Source organism: Haliotis asinina, chromosome 1 (assembly GCF_037392515.1).
Source record: "Haliotis asinina isolate JCU_RB_2024 chromosome 1, JCU_Hal_asi_v2, whole genome shotgun sequence".
In the NCBI taxonomy this organism is placed as follows: domain Eukaryota; kingdom Metazoa; phylum Mollusca; class Gastropoda; order Lepetellida; family Haliotidae; genus Haliotis; species Haliotis asinina.
Genome location: NC_090280.1, coordinates 102842153 through 102859984, shown reverse-complemented (window position 1 = coordinate 102859984; position 17832 = coordinate 102842153). Strand labels below are relative to the sequence as shown.

The 17832-nt window shown below is 39.7% G+C and overlaps 1 protein-coding gene across 1 annotated transcript in view; it reads right to left on the bottom strand.

The window, feature by feature from the left end:
* Positions 1 to 15859: 15859 nt before the first annotated feature.
* The window catches only part of LOC137257357 (cytochrome P450 4F4-like), a 28871-nt gene continuing 26898 nt past the window's right edge, over positions 15860 to 17832 (bottom strand). The window contains exon 12 of the mRNA XM_067794686.1: positions 15860 to 17440. Coding sequence (XP_067650787.1) covers positions 17329 to 17440 — 112 coding nt within the window. The 3' untranslated portion in view covers positions 15860 to 17328. The remainder of the gene's footprint in view (positions 17441 to 17832) is intronic.

Sequence of the window (17832 nt, the reverse complement as noted above, 5' to 3'; positions counted from 1 at the left end):
GTGGTAGCCGAGTGATTACAGTGTTGTTTCGTCACGCCGAAGACCAGGTTCGATTTCCCACATGGGTAGAATGTGTGCATGAAGTTCACTTCTGGAGCCCCAGAAGTGCTGGAATATTCGTAAAAGCTGCGTAACACCCAACTCACTCACTCACTCTTTATAACAAATCTTGACATGGTTACGCTCTTACGCTCATATATATATTTACATGCACAAAATGGAAGGTAGGTGTAAAGGAATTATACCAGATCTCAACAATGTGTTGCCATTTCTACCACCTTTTAATAATTACAAGGACTATAGAGTTTTAAGAGAAATGTATACCAACCATATCGGCCTTCGGAATGAACACGTACAAGTCCCCCTAGCGCCGTATTCGGCAATTTTCCTGTTATATGACGTCGGTTTATGAAGCATCGAGTCTGGACCAGACAATCCAATGACTAACAGCGGCCACTAAATTGTGAAAAAGGGGACTCTGGCGCTGACTTGAAGCGTCAAGGGGTTATAATTCTGAACCAGTTATGAATGTTCCAATTTTCCGACAATTTGGAACTGAATAATTTTGACAGAGAGAGTAAACACGGTAAACACGGTCTTTATCTCGCACAAACAATCAACTAACTTTTGACAAGTCTTGAAAAAGAACCCGAATTTCTGTCTGTGGTGCGTATTACATCATAACAGACAATACCAAGAACATTCCAATGTTATGCTGTCATTCTAAACCGTTTTATGGGGTTTTTTTGTTTTGTTTTTTTCTAGGACAAGACATAATTACCTTTTTCGTGAACATCTGGCGTCATCGTGGAGTTTCAGTTATCCATCCATTGTTTTCACCGCTGTTAATCCCTTTAAGGCTTAAAGCCGAATCTCCGGGTAATAGCGGCGGGCTATACTCTGGGTTTCGTGTTTCATATGTATGAATTATACATGTGGATGCACTCTGTTTATGAGGATTAGCAATTTCTGTTTACCGAACCGCGGCTCTGGTTTCAAGACGAAATATATTTCACTAGTAGGTTCGATGGAAATATAGCTGAATATAGTGTTTGAATGAAACAGATAGAATGTCCAAATACTCATTCGTTACTACGTATCACAGAATGTTTAATCCCGTCTCAGCGGAAGTACTTATTCGACAGAACACAAAACGAACATGTAGCACAACTCGGTGATGGTGTTCGTATGTTAAGCAAATTGCCCGGGTTCGATTTCTCACAATACGTAATCCGTATCTCCTGTGCTTGCTTGGCTAGAAAATTACTAAAACGGCGTAAAACTATGACAGCTAACAGTCTGGGAGCGAAATAGTCCAGTGAGATTGTAAAGGTTTTTAGTTACCCAGGAAGCTTCATGCCTATGACACCTACCTAATTATAGTTATTACACAGACTTACGAGTTTTGCATTGGCTTTGCTCTCAGGGGTATTTGCAGGAAGTTAAAGAGTTTCCTATCCGTATTTTCAACAGGGTACCTCCCTGGCTGATGTTTTACTGGTCAGTGGTCTCATTTACTTACACTCTCGGCCACCTTCCGTCTCGTATCCCCGGTGTCTGTGCACATACGCGAGTGAATACTGTTTCACGCCGATTGCAGCAACATTCCGACAAAATCACGGCGGGTGGAAATATTAGAAATGGCGTCACACACGTCATTATATGTTGTAGTGTGGAGCATTTCGACTCGGGGGTTTTCTCAAAGGTTCATAAATTTCTAAAAACAAGAATGTTCGCAAAGACACGAGTGCCTGCGTGGCCTGGTCATATATACCTAGGAAACCCATCCTGGGAATCCAATCTTTGACGAGAAGAGATCATTGGTCTATCTACTACTAATGAAACAAGCATTAACTTTTGGACTTCATATGTTTTATATGCTAATGTGCAACACCACCCCCACCTCCAACCGGCCCTGCTTTGACGATATATACCTCCAACCGGCCCTGCTTTGACGATATATACCTCCAACCGGCCCTCCCTTGACGATATATACCTCCAACCGGCCCTGCTTTGACGATATATACCTCCAACCGGCCCTGCTTTGACGATATATACCTCCAACCGGCCCTGCCTTGACGATATATACCTCCAACCGGCCCTGCTTTGACGATATATACCTCCAACCGGCCCTGCCTTGACGATATATACCTCCAACCGGCCCTGCCTTGACGATATATACCTCCAACCGGCCCTGCTTTGACGATATATAACTCCAACCGGCCCTGCCTTGACGATATATACCTCCAACCGGCCCTGCTTTGACGATATATAACTCCAACCGGCCCTGCCTTGACGATATATACCTCCAACCGACCCTGTCTTGACGATCTCATCACTTCAAGAGAGATGTACATTTCTAAAACTGATAAGTATCCTTTTGTGACTCTTTCAGTGTGTCCATTGCATGAAAGTATCAAATGAAAAGGAGTCAGAAGCAGACGACAATGAACTACAAGTGCGTTGAAGGAACTGTAGAGCTTAGGTCTAGCTTATTCGGTTTGTTTTTCATAGAAACATGGACATTACATATACATAATTCATATATACTCACCACATCTGGGACGCGCATTAAGAAATCGCGTTTATCGATCCATTCGTGAATCGACGAAGTGCTGGCTGTACACCTCTCTTTACAGTGTAAGGGAGATAATCCCTCTCGGACTCGCAGAACAACGCCGTTCATAATTACCTGCCCCTTGCCCATTAGCTTGACACCGTAGTATATAGATTTAGAACCTTCACTCACACAACATGCACACATTTTATTTCCGTAGTCATTTTATAAGAGGGAAACTTTTCACCAGGGAACTGGCCAATAATGATTGTACTGTCAACCGTTTAAGAAATTGTTTGAAGCACCTTAGTATCTTCACCGCTGTTTCTTGTTCCACTTGTCAACATGAAAGAATCTTGGAGGAATGTTACGACAGCATTACGAAAAGCTCATTACAACAAGCCCTACATAAAACAACACATATACATGTAACGATCTTTTGTGACATTTTAGAAAGGGTTCCCGTGTGTTTGAAAAACATACACAAATTCCAATAATCTCAATTTTGCAGAAACGACGACAAGAGGACATTTTGTGCGGGGAAGTAAAAAGCATCTTAGAGGCACTATATTTTGGGAATGATTGCTCGAGATTAGAAACACAAATAAATATGTTGACAACCTGATCAAGGGGACGTGTGCCTCTGCTTTCCTTCAAAAATTCCTTTGTTTGTCCTGGGGTATAACAATCTCGACAAAATCCGTCCGAAATCTTCCGAAAACTTTCGGGTGTGACCAACCCTGATCCCTGAAGATTGAGGGAATGTTTGCCCCCCTAATTCCGCCGACTCGACAATTGATCTTTATATTTGAAGGTAAGCACAATGACTGACTGTGAGTAATTTGTAAACAAACACGCAGAGTAAAAACAGCCAACTGTAAATACGTGATTTTATAGGTTGACCAGCTTATGTTGGTTTGGTGAATCTAATTAGGACAAGTCTTTGCATAGTTGTGAGTGACACGTAATGTATCGTGTGAGTGAGTCTTGTTTTATGCCAATTTTAAATATTATTAACAATTTTAAGCGGAAGAACCAAAAACATGTTCATACCGATATAAGAAATACAACCCGACGATTAGTCGTGACGAGCTAACAACTTAGCCACTTAGAACTATGGGATAATGACACTGAGATGAAAATTGATAGATCTCAGAAGATTAAAGATTTCGCTTGTAATGGGCACTCGGTATGAAGCCCATTTTTAGAATCCCCCTCCGTGACATTGCTGAAATACTACAGAACACGACCTAAACATAAACTCAGTCATGTGTTGTAGACGAGTGTTCAACGTGTATGAGACGAACGTGTGTGGGCGCAGGTGTATGATTTGTTGGATAACGTTGTACAGCATTCAAGGCATACAGCAGAGATCTTAACGATTCTGGGCCAGAATGCCTGGTGACTAATATTTAGAGCAAGGTTTATTGTCGCCGAGGTATAATGTCATCGCTTCTATCCAGCCAGGTAGTGACTTCAACAATATGGCGAGGTTGATGGGACATATTTTAGTTCGGAGTACCCGATACAGGATCTCAAACCAGTATGAACTAAACGCGACGTAAAATGTGATCAATTCACTCTCTCGGAGATAACAAATTCTGATGAATTCTGGAGCAGAAGCGATTGAAACTACCTGGCCACCGAAGTAAGAGTCGGTTGCCTGTCGAAGAATCGATTTATAACGGTCGCCGTCAGAAGAAACCTTCTCTCACAGAGTTGGTTTCTGAAACCCTCAAGTACGCTCCTAATCGGACCGGAAGTTCAGGCTCGCTGACCAGGATGATGTATGTCATCGTATTAGTAGCAAAGATTGATGCTCATGATGTCAGTCACCGGATTGCCTGGTCCAGTATGTTATTTACAGACCGCGGTCACATGGCTTGAATGTTGCTGCTGACAAAATAACAAGACCTCTTTAAAGGGCTAGTGGGGTAGTCTAGTGGTTAAAGCGCCCACTCGTCACGCCGAACACCAGGGATCGATTCCCCAAATGGGTATATGCGTGAAGTCCATATCCGGTGTCTCCTGCCGTGATATTGCTGGAATTTGCTGAGAGCGGCGGGTACTCACTCACTATTCAGGACAGTGACCTTTACAGAACATTCATTAGATCGATATTACAACCTCAATAGAACAGAAACTTTGTATAACAACCATCGCCGAATCCATTCGTGTTTCCCCCAAGGAACATTGGGCCCATCAGAAAGTCATCAGCATTAGTACTGCGCTAAACCCGTCTCTACAGGTCTCCAATCAGTTAATTATGTACTTAATTAATACCCACAAAACCGCTGATTGCACTGAAGGGCATGATGCGTGAACGCTAAACAAGTCTTGATTAAGGCAGATACGACAGAAAGGTTAGTGAAAGAGATTCACAATGGCAGGAGCAGACCTTGTCCGCCATCATGAGGACTGTGATCTGTGACAAGCGAGTTCTAATCCCTCCAGAGAGGCGACTTGCTGGATGATAATCCACAAAACAAATGCCATCTACACAGACTGTGTCGGTGGTGTTTGACAAGTAAACATCAAATAGCACGCGAGAATCTCGCCAATGTCTGCCTGCCTACCTGGGACCCCTTCCAAAGGGCACGAACGAGCAAGGGCCCCTGCTTTCGACATTCCCAGGTGCAAACCTTTCCGGCTGGAATTCCTGAAGAAACAAAATCAAAATGTCTCTGCTCTACAGGTGGAAGACTAAAGCTTGGAAAAATGCAAACTGTGCTGAGTACATTCCCGTATAGGATACAGCCATGGCTCACGAAGACGGGTTATTTGGTGCGACAGGGTGGGCCGAGAGTCTCGCGCGTAACGTTGCATATATCGGACTGTAGCCACATGCTTGCTGTAGTCGCTTTCAGAAGCCGCACCTAAATGACATTGACAAACACAGGTGAGGGAAATGCAAGGGTTAGTTTTAAAAATAAAGTCTGCTGTTGACACATATTCCCTATAACGGAAGAGAAAGTGGTTGCATTTGATTCCGTGGCTTAATGTTTCGTAAGGGTTAAGTTGTATACCAAATCAGCCAGCCCGTATTGCATCTCGCTAACGTATTAAAGGTCAACGTAAAACACAACTTTTCAGATTCTGATACCTTTAGGTATGCACTTACCGAAACAAATCATCAATAATGTCTATACAACCTATAAAGTTATAAAAAAAACGCAATGAAAAAAAAGCCCGCGAAATCGGAGTTCAAACGATTCACTAAACTTCCCCCAGCGTTGGGGAAAAAAGTGGTTTCAACAGCTATGCTGCCCTGCGCCCATAACGCATGCGCAGTGAATAGATTCGCGGAGCTTGAAACAGTACGCATGCACAGAGTATGAGATCGTGAGCAGTAGTCTAATCTTGGTTGTGTACACAAACAAATAAATAATCTACCCGTTACATAAAAAAAACACTTGTTGACTGTTATAAGCAGCCTCTGTCACAGAGAAAGCTCAATGTCTGGTTTATTGACACCTATAAGTCTACCTGCCTGTCTGTTAAAGACAATATGCAATACACAGCTTCAATCATTGACTATATGCAATTTGGAAAAATAAATCGTGCACCCGAGTTCTGTCTCTGCCGAATTATGCAATTAGGCAGGTGTGATACTTGAACACATGACATGTTTTTATGTCTGTGAGTTGCAAACAAACCACATCAATTTTTGAATGGTGCAAACTGGTGCAAACTCTTGTCAGTTTAAAATCCTGCTTTTGTACTTGGACAAATGACACCATCTCTCCTGAGATGATTTTTTAATTGATCGAACGCAAATTCAGAGACCATATATTTACAAAACCCAACATCTCTGTATACATTCTTTATGGATAACAACTTCTTCTAGTGTATATGGTTTTGTTTGACAATGGTATATGAATCCATACTGAAACTACGCATCAAGTACAATAAAGGTAGTTGTTATCCATAAAGAATGTTACTTTCTTGTGACTCGCCATACTTCTAAAATGCCCATCGAACAGATCATCTCTCTGCACACACAATGAGCCTTCAGCGTATCAGCAAATGAACCAGCCAAAGGGAAGTCGTCGTTACACTTGAGTGCACACCCACCCACTATGACTGGGTTCGGTCCCCCGAGGGCTTCGTTTCGAGGGAAGTAAGCCCAAGTATAAAATATTGCACTTTTGAATCGCGATTGTACGCGTATAATTTTGTTTATTTGTTTTTATAAGCAGCAATGTATATTACACGTCATTAATAAGTGGTACTTGTGTTTAATTATGTTCGATTTTTTGGTTGCATGTGACCTTCAAGTAACGAAATGATGTCCGCGTTAGAATTGATCTAATCCATGCTTGTCGTAAGAGGATGCGGTGGTCAGGCTCGCTGACTAGATGAACACATGTCATCGTGTCAGTCAATATCACTGTCAAAAACAAAATGCATAACCTCTAAAATGTGGCTCTGGGCTAAACTCGTTTACTGACAGGCCTTCGTCGTATGGATTGGAGAGCGAGAAAGAATACTTGCAGGTAAAACAATACACACACACACACACACGCACGCACGCACGCACGCACGCACGCACGCACACACACACACACACGCACACACGCGCGCGCGCACACACACCATTGATTTCTTGTTGCGGAGTTTGGGGGTTGGTTGAAGTTCGGGGACATGTTTGCAGCGTGACGCAATATTCCTTCGCGCTCATAACATCACTCATTGGGTGGGCTGGTTCATCTGGTTCAGACTTGAATACCCACGGGCCAGGTCTCATACACATACGTCTAGGTTATTGCTGCATGTGGCGTTACAGTACGAAACAACTAAACCCAGCAGACCAAGTACAAATATGTATCAGATATTATGGTACATGTGCGACTCTGATAGGTATGTCTATACTCTGTGTCTCCTCGTCAATATACCTGCCAACCAACATCACTTCCTGATTTGTTTACACGCTTGTTTCACATTTCTCCACGAATCACTGATTGGTCTGGTCTGGAAGTATTTAGTATTTTCTGGTTCATTGTTTCAGTGCCTCCAGCAAGCGGACATTTTCTTATTTCATAACCTGTTTCAAAATAAGTTCTGTATTTTTCAGATATTAGGGGAACAGTATCCATCTTTCTCAGCATCCATTCTTCCAAGAATTGCAAACAATCTGATACAACAGTAATGATAGTACATAAGAATACCTGCAGATGTGTATTGTCTGGAGTGAATTGCAAAGATGAGACATATTTTATGTCCGCTTCTAAAGGCCTTCCCGAGGGCCGAAGATAGGTTGTCATGTTCTAAACAGAACACGGTATACACAATGAAGTGTTATTTACTATTCGTTGAATAGCGGGAGCAACGACCGGTTAGGTCCGAAAGAGTCCGAAAGATGGGGTGGGAGGGTCAAGCGGTTAGGGTCGATGACTCGGTGGCCTGTCAACAATCTCCCATGTCGTGGAACTTCACTCGAAATTTTACTCACCGGATTGTCTGGTCCAGACTATATTTATTACAGGTTGATATTTTGTTTGTTATTTTTTCATATTTGCACATTTTTTTCAAAGTACAGGTCACATATTACATGCTGTAATCAACGAACTAGATAACAAATGCATGCTCTTAATATTTTCAAGAGAATATGCAGGGTTCAATTCAAGAGAAGCTATCCTACTTGCACCAGGCGCAACCTGTGACAAGCTGCACCAGCAAAGCTGATCCCTGTTTACATGAATTGTCATAGCCGAGAAGTGTCTATGAACAGCATTGTTTCGGAGCCAGGGTGTAGGCAAAAGAGGAGCTGATGTGTATTTACCGTTAAGTGAAGGTGCTAATATCAGAGTCTATACAGCTATAAACATGATACATGAATATTTCTCTACCGTCTTTGCTTATGTTCAGTGTTAGATTGTTAAGAGAGTGTAATTTCTGTAATATGTATTGTTATTGATTAAGTGACAGTTATTCTTGGGTCACAACGTTCAGTGTTTTCAGTGATAGTTATTATTGGATCACAACGTTCAGTGTTTTCAGTGATAGTTATTCTTGGATCACAACGTTCAGTGTTTTCAGCGATAGTTATTCTTGGGTCACAACGTTCAGTGTTTTCAGTGATAGTTATTCTTGGATCACAACGTTCAGTGTTTTCAGTGATAGTTATTCTTGGGTCACAACGTTCAGTGTTTTCAGTGATAGTTATTCTTGGATCACAACGTTCAGTGTTTTCAGCGATAGTTATTCTTGGGTCACAACGTTCAGTGTTTTCAGTGATAGTTATTCTTGGGTCACAACGTTCAGTGTTTTCAGCGATAGTTATTCTTGGGTCACAACGTTCAGTGTTTTCAGTGATAGTTATTCTTGGGTCACAACGTTCAGTGTTTTCAGTGATAGTTATTCTTGGATCACAACGTTCAGTGTTTTCAGTGATAGTTATTCTTGGGTCACAACGTTCAGTGTTTTCAGTGATAGTTATTCTTGGGTCACAACGTTCAGTGTTTTCAGTGATAGTTATTCTTGGATCACAACGTTCAGTGTTTTCAGTGATAGTTATTCTTGGGTCACAACGTTCAGTGTTTTCAGTGATAGTTATTCTTGGGTCACAACGTTCAGTGTTTTCAGTGATAGTTATTCTTGGGTCACAACGTTCAGTGTTTTCAGTGATAGTTATTCTTGGGTCACAACGTTCAGTGTTTTCAGTGATAGTTATTCTTGGATCACAACGTTCAGTGTTTTCAGCGATAGTTATTCTTGGGTCACAACGTTCAGTGTTTTCAGTGATAGTTATTCTTGGATCACAACGTTCAGTGTTTTCAGCGATAGTTATTCTTGGGTCACAACGTTCAGTGTTTTCAGTGATAGTTATTCTTGGGTCACAACGTTCAGTGTTTTCAGTGATAGTTATTCTTGGGTCACAACGTTCAGTGTTTTCAGTGATAGTTATTCTTGGGTCACAACGTTCAGTGTTTTCAGTGATAGTTATTCTTGGATCACAACGTTCAGTGTTTTCAGTGACAGTTATTCTTGGGTCACAACGTTCAGTGTTTTCAGTGATAGTTATTATTGGGTCACAACGTTCAGTGTTTTCAGTGATAGTTATTCTTGGGTCACAACGTTCAGTGTTTTCAGTGATAGTTATTCTTGGGTCACAACGTTCAGTGTTTTCAGTGACAGTTATTCTTGGGTCACAACGTTCAGTGTTTTCAGTGATAGTTATTCTTGGGTCACAACGTTCAGTGTTTTCAGTGAAAGTTATTCTTGGGTCACAACGTTCAGTGTTTTCAGTGATAGTTATTCTTGGGTCACAACGTTCCGTGTTTTCAGTGATAGTTATTCTTGGGTCACAACGTTCAGTGTTTTCAGTGATAGTTATTCTTGGGTCACAACGTTCAGTGTTTTCAGTGATAGTTATTCTTGGGTCACAACGTTCAGTGTTTTCAGTGATAGTTATTCTTGGGTCACAACGTTCAGTGTTTTCAGTGATAGTTATTCTTGGGTCACAACGTTCAGTGTTTTCAGTGATAGTTATTCTTGGGTCACAACGTTCAGTGTTTTCAGTGATAGTTATTCTTGGGTCACAACGTTCAGTGTTTTCAGTGATAGTTATTCTTGGATCACAACGTTCAGTGTTTTCAGTGATAGTTATTCTTGGGTCACAACGTTCAGTGTTTTCAGTGATAGTTATTCTTGGGTCACAACGTTCAGTGTTTTCAGTGATAGTTATTCTTGGGTCACAACGTTCAGTGTTTTCAGTGATAGTTATTCTTGGGTCACAACGTTCAGTGTTTTCAGTGATAGTTATTCTTGGGTCACAACGTTCAGTGTTTTCAGTGACAGTTATTCTTGGGTCACAACGTTCAGTGTTTTCAGCGATAGTTATTCTTGGGTCACAACGTTCAGTGTTTTCAGTGATAGTTATTCTTGGGTCACAACGTTCAGTGTTTTCAGTGATAGTTATTCTTGGGTCACAACGTTCAGTGTTTTCAGTGATAGTTATTCTTGGGTCACAACGTTCAGTGTTTTCAGTGATAGTTATTCTTGGGTCACAACGTTCAGTGTTTTCAGCGATAGTTATTCTTGGGTCACAACGTTCCGTGTTTTCAGTGATAGTTATTCTTGGGTCACAACGTTCAGTGTTTTCAGTGATAGTTATTCTTGGGTCACAACGTTCAGTGTTTTCAGTGATAGTTATTCTTGGGTCACAACGTTCAGTGTTTTCAGCGATAGTTATTCTTGGATCACAACGTTCAGTGTTTTCAGTGATAGTTATTCTTGGGTCACAACGTTCAGTGTTTTCAGCGATAGTTATTCTTGGGTCACAACGTTCAGTGTTTTCAGCGATAGTTATTCTTGGGTCACAACGTTCAGTGTTTTCAGTGATAGTTATTCTTGGGTCACAACGTTCAGTGTTTTCAGCGATAGTTATTCTTGGGTCACAACGTTCAGTGTTTTCAGTGATAGTTATTCTTGGGTCACAACGTTCAGTGTTTTCAGCGATAGTTATTCTTGGATCACAACGTTCAGTGTTTTCAGTGATAGTTATTCTTGGATCACAAGGTTCAGTGTTTTCAGTGACAGTTATTCTTGGGTCACAACGTTCAGTGTTTTCAGTGATAGTTATTCTTGGGTCACAACGTTCAGTGTTTTCAGTGATAGTTATTCTTGGGTCACAACGTTCAGTGTTTTCAGTGATAGTTATTCTTGGATCACAACGTTCAGTGTTTTCAGTGATAGTTATTCTTGGGTCACAACGTTCAGTGTTTTCAGTGATAGTTATTCTTGGGTCACAACGTTCAGTGTTTTCAGTGATAGTTATTCTTGGGTCACAACGTTCAGTGTTTTCAGTGATAGTTATTCTTGGATCACAACGTTCAGTGTTTTCAGTGATAGTTATTCTTGGGTCACAACGTTCAGTGTTTTCAGTGATAGTTATTCTTGGGTCACAACGTTCAGTGTTTTCAGTGATAGTTATTCTTGGGTCACAACGTTCAGTGTTTTCAGTGATAGTTATTCTTGGATCACAACGTTCAGTGTTTTCAGTGATAGTTATTCTTGGGTCACAACGTTCAGTGTTTTCAGTGATAGTTATTCTTGGGTCACAACGTTCAGTGTTTTCAGCGATAGTTATTCTTGGGTCACAACGTTCAGTGTTTTCAGTGATAGTTATTATTGGGTCACAACGTTCAGTGTTTTCAGTGATAGTTATTCTTGGGTCACAACGTTCAGTGTTTTCAGTGATAGTTATTCTTGGGTCACAACGTTCAGTGTTTTCAGTGACAGTTATTCTTGGGTCACAACGTTCAGTGTTTTCAGCGATAGTTATTCTTGGGTCACAACGTTCAGTGTTTTCAGTGATAGTTATTCTTGGGTCACAACGTTCAGTGTTTTCAGTGATAGTTATTCTTGGGTCACAACGTTCAGTGTTTTCAGTGATAGTTATTCTTGGGTCACAACGTTCAGTGTTTTCAGTGATAGTTATTCTTGGGTCACAACGTTCAGTGTTTTCAGTGATAGTTATTCTTGGGTCACAACGTTCAGTGTTTTCAGTGATAGTTATTCTTGGATCACAACGTTCAGTGTTTTCAGTGACAGTTATTCTTGGGTCACAACGTTCAGTGTTTTCAGTGATAGTTATTACTGGGTCACAACGTTCAGTGTTTTCAGTGATAGTTATTCTTGGGTCACAACGTTCAGTGTTTTCAGTGATAGTTATTCTTGGGTCACAACGTTCAGTGTTTTCAGCGATAGTTATTCTTGGGTCACAACGTTCAGTGTTTTCAGTGATAGTTATTATTGGGTCACAACGTTCAGTGTTTTCAGTGATAGTTATTCTTGGGTCACAACGTTCAGTGTTTTCAGTGATAGTTATTCTTGGGTCACAACGTTCAGTGTTTTCAGTGACAGTTATTCTTGGGTCACAACGTTCAGTGTTTTCAGCGATAGTTATTCTTGGGTCACAACGTTCAGTGTTTTCAGTGATAGTTATTCTTGGGTCACAACGTTCAGTGTTTTCAGTGATAGTTATTCTTGGGTCACAACGTTCAGTGTTTTCAGTGATAGTTATTCTTGGGTCACAACGTTCAGTGTTTTCAGTGATAGTTATTCTTGGGTCACAACGTTCAGTGTTTTCAGTGATAGTTATTCTTGGGTCACAACGTTCAGTGTTTTCAGTGATAGTTATTCTTGGATCACAACGTTCAGTGTTTTCAGTGACAGTTATTCTTGGGTCACAACGTTCAGTGTTTTCAGTGATAGTTATTACTGGGTCACAACGTTCAGTGTTTTCAGTGATAGTTATTCTTGGGTCACAACGTTCCGTGTTTTCAGTGATAGTTATTCTTGGATCACAACGTTCAGTGTTTTCAGTGATAGTTATTCTTGGGTCACAACGTTCAGTGTTTTCAGTGATAGTTATTCTTGGATCACAACGTTCAGTGTTTTCAGTGATAGTTATTCTTGGGTCACAACGTTCAGTGTTTTCAGTGACAGTTTTTCTTGGGTCACAACGTTCAGTGTCACAGGGTCACATTTCGTATCACGATATTTAGCATTTAGCCGCACGCCTTTAAGGTAGCGCTTTAGAGTTAGCTCCCTTTGATGTGTTTCGACTTGCCGATTGCAAGGTTCCACACTTCATTGAATGATCAAGAATCAGTGACTGTGTATATATACGGCTGGTTGTTGTGCTGACACACAACACACACACACACAGACACACACACACGCGCGCGCGCACACACACACACACACTGGAGTTGTCATCATTCTACACCTGTCTACCTCTTCGTTTGATTGTTTGGTTGTCCAACACTGACCTCTTGCCGTGTAACTTTATGTATTTATAACTGTTTCTCACTCTCAAACCAAGACGTTGCTGATTTGCCTCAGCTGCATAGCATTAGAAACCTCTATTGTGAATGGTTGTGTTTTGCTGTCTGGTCAATACATAATATTGAATATTTTTAGACTTGTCTGTGTTATATTTTGCTGATTCTGAGGGGATTTCGCATAACAATTGTCACCGCAAATTATTAACTGTAACAAGATAGGGACTATATCCAAAACAGGTAGTACATTACGAGTCAAATAAGGTATGCAGTGATGACCAAAATTTTGTAAATCTATCATGAGAGCAGGTTGTAAAATCTAAACATTTTGAGACATAATAGTCTTGGTAGCAGATTCTGAAAAAATATTCTTTTGATCTGGATTGTTTGTTTAGTAAAAAGCAAAATTATAAATCAAAGGATCATTTCGATTTTCCCTTTTCCAAATAGTATGGTTTGTGGGGCAAGTTGAATTCTTATTCCAGCATCAGACATGAGCCACTCTTCAATTTTCTTCCAAAGTCATTGGAAGTTTTACAATAGCTACACAGGGATCAGTCACTGGCTTTTATTTTATGTTGACAATAGTTTGTGCCTAAGATATTCTGTACTCTGTGTACATATAAATGAAATAATGTTCTCCAATCTGATTCATCAACATTAGATTCAAGTATGGGTTCCCATTTTAAATCTGACGCTCATTTCTTGAATTGTGACAGCTGAAGATTGATATAAAACAGCTTGCTACCCTTATCAGACTGTAACAGTTTATGAATGTAGTAAGGTGGTATAGGCATTTCTAAGTGGTCTGAGTTAAGGGTAGCAAGATTATGATATTTGTGTAGGTGTTTCACACAACTGATCATACTTTGATAAGATAAGAAATTGGCATTGCAATGAAATTTAGTTACAAATTCATTAAAATCTAAATATTTTCCATCATTATCCAGTATATCTTTGACTGACCTTACTCCTTTCTTGTACCAATCTGAGTAAAAAGGTGTTTGATTACCAATAATTAGTTTGTTGTTGAACCAGAAAGGAAATGTCAGAAATTCCTCAACACATGGTGATTGTTCCAATAAGGTTTCAGTGTAATCTGCCCAAGCCCAATAAGTACATTGCTCCAAAAAGGATTATTCATATTGTCTGCATATTCTCTTATTTGGCTTGAACTGATTTCAAAGAAACTTACTGGTAGTGGACAGAGGAATACAAAAAAAAAAGATTTTGCAGTTTTGAGTCTTTTAACAAGATTCCTTTTATACAAGAAAAATTTTGAGACTGGATTGTTTTAAAGATAGTAGTACTCTAGTTCCTCCATCATTATGAGTACACTACACTTTCTCTCTTTATTTTGTCAGCCTTTTCACCCCAAATATATGGAAGACAGTTTCTTTGCAGTTCATCAACTATACTCTGAGATGGATTTGGTAGCATTGAGAAGAGATGGTACAGTGTAGGCAAGAGAAGTGATTTCAGTATTGTATTTCTTCCTAATGGAGTTATGTCCCGTGTGACCAGATTTTCATTAAATTTGATATGTTTTGTTCTTCATTATAATTTTTTTCTACATCCAAGTCTACGTCAAATTAAAGCTCTCTACCCATTCTCAAGATTCCATTTGTTACATAGTCTATGTTTTGATCTCTTTTTAGATCTGATCCATACAGTTTTACATTTTTCAATGTTAACTTTGTCCTGAAAACCCGGCAAAGAAAGTTAGTTCATAAATTGTTATATATAAAAAATTCTCAGTTCCATCAAGAGTAATAGATTATCATCTGCAAATTGTGAGAGAATATATTCAATGTGTCCAATTTTTACACCCTTAATATTTTTGTTTTTTCTCAGCATAATGGCGAGGATTTCAACACACAAAATAAAAATGTATGGTGATAATGGGTCACCTTGATGACAGCCACGTGATATTAGAGAGAAAGGTGTAGCAAGTCCATTCACAAGTACTGGGTATACAAGATTTGATATCTTTGCAGAGTATATTTATCCATTTTTTTATGACTGGGAAAAAATTGAAACAAGTTACTGATTTATCAATAAATCAATGAACTGTGTAAAAAGGCTTTTTCAAAATCTACTTGAAGAAGAAAGCCTGGAATTTGATAGGTTTCAGTGTAATGCACGATGTCATAAATAAGCTGGGTGGCTTCGCCAGTATAACGGCCTGCCAAAATTGATAATCGATCGATTAGTTAAGGATTATCAGTCTCTGAGGTCCAACTCCAAGCCCGATCTTAATGTGTCTCAGACACTGCAGTTGGCCTGCAGTGTGGCTTCCCCTTGGCGTACCATGAACTTTGAATGCTACATTCCTGATTTACATAGATTATGTTTCAACAGCTGCTTTATGTCCTTGATGCCCAACAGAAGAAAGGGTAACATACCAGGCAGTTTGGTTAAAAGCATCTTCCTTTCAGATTAAAAAGCCATACACATTGTTCAAACTGGCTTGACTATAAAACATGCTTTTCTCTTCTTAACATACAAGAGAGAAAACAACAGTATCGGTTTATTAAACAATTAGAAAAACAAAACATAGAGCATTTATCAATATTATAATTTTCATAAGAACAATATCAATACTGACATGTTCGAATAATAAAATACCTTTATTATCATCACAGCATTAAGTTAAGTCCACCGGATTCACATGATACAGAACATTTGGCTTGACACTGCTGGACATAGGCCATCAGAGTTTCAGAACAGTCATAACTAACACATTCTCATTGGTGTGTACAAACACAGAATCAGTATTAAGATTTGTAAATACATCCAGCAACTTTACATGAGAGACAGATATGGAACTGTCTTGGGACATCTGCTGTCACTTTTTGTAATGATATGACCAGTTTTAGACAGCAGTTTCAGTGCATGAGGTTAGATCAAAATCAAACACTGCCTGATGTTGAAATAATCTGTGGATAAAACTACCACAATTCTGCGATATGTGCTGCAAAAGAAATTTGTGATTGGTGAGTGTAATCTAAGCACTGATTGGTCCGAGCTGTCAGAGGTTTGTCTCTTGTCGCCTCTGTGAACTGCTGATGATGTAGATACGGTTGCAGTGATTGTGATGACAGTTGCAGGAATACAAAATGGGTGTGTATAAAACATTCAATCATAGAGCACTCATTCTTAAGTGAATTAAAGTCTTACCATGCTATATATGCCTATCAGAGCATGTGACCCGTTGAATCATGAATATGATATACATACATAAGAAATAACAGTAGGTATTACAGAAGATCATGGCAATTTTTGTTCCTAATATATATTGTTTTTTTATTTGAAAAAATACTTGTAAGATTGACCTGTAATTGTGTAATGTTTTTCCAGTTCCAGGAGAACAAACAGAAAAATTAAAGTGAGCTGCATCTTAATACTTTACACGGACTAGAAGATACGTAAAAATGATGTTTGGCATGAGTGAGGCAATTGTTGATAAATAGTCAGAAGTATTTCAGCCAGATCTGGAGCTGACTCAGGAAAACAACCAGCGGTTCCGTCCTTCAGGGACGATTATAAGCGATAAGCAAGGTCAACAACCCAGACAACCAAACCATCCTTTAAGAATGTTGCCTGCTGGTGAAAACACATACTGTATGACACTGATTATGATAATGCATGTTCATGATGAATTAAACATCAAGTGAAGATTTAGTGTGATCTAACTGAGTATGTTATAAAGCATGAGAACCTAACTGGAACTGGACAGAATCACAATTACTCAATGTGCAATCCCTGAAGTGGAGGTGGGGCTTGGGTAATTGGCAGCCCAGCTTGATCAGGGCATTAAGCTTACATCTAGTTAATGGGTATCAAAAATATGTGCTGAAAATGTTGCAGTTTCACTAACAGCACTAATTAGAAAGTCTACAGACTAGAACCTTTTCAGAGAATCCACTGAAACAACTTCATTTAAAGATGAAGAAAGTTGACCGACAACTGGTTTTAAGTTTATGTGACCTTGACTCTGGGAATGGCTTTCATTCGGATTCCATTCTCGGCTCTCATCACAATGTCCTCCACTTTCCTCACTGTTTGGTTCTTGTCCAGCTCCAAGCGGAACCTAAATTTGGCATGGAACAGAATTGTTTGACTGAGAAGCATCTCTATGCCTGCAGCTTCTAGTATGCCACTCAAACAAAAAGTGGCAAGATAGCTGGAAACATTAAATGCAGGCATTTAATGAAAGGCAGCTTTGTATTGAGATGTGATAGGTAAAATACTTATACCATCAGGCAAGAAGAGGGTTAAGCAAGTCAATGTTTTAAATTTGACTGACTTGGGTTGGATTTGAACTGCTGTCCTAAGAAGTGAGTGGTGCTATGTGGTATAGGTTTGAGTAATAGCAAATGGAGTTATGTGCCCTTGTTGCAAACTCATGGGTGGGGGTGCATTAATATTACATGAGGAGACAAGGAGTGTATTTGGAGAGTGAGTGGGTATGTATTTTCAGTG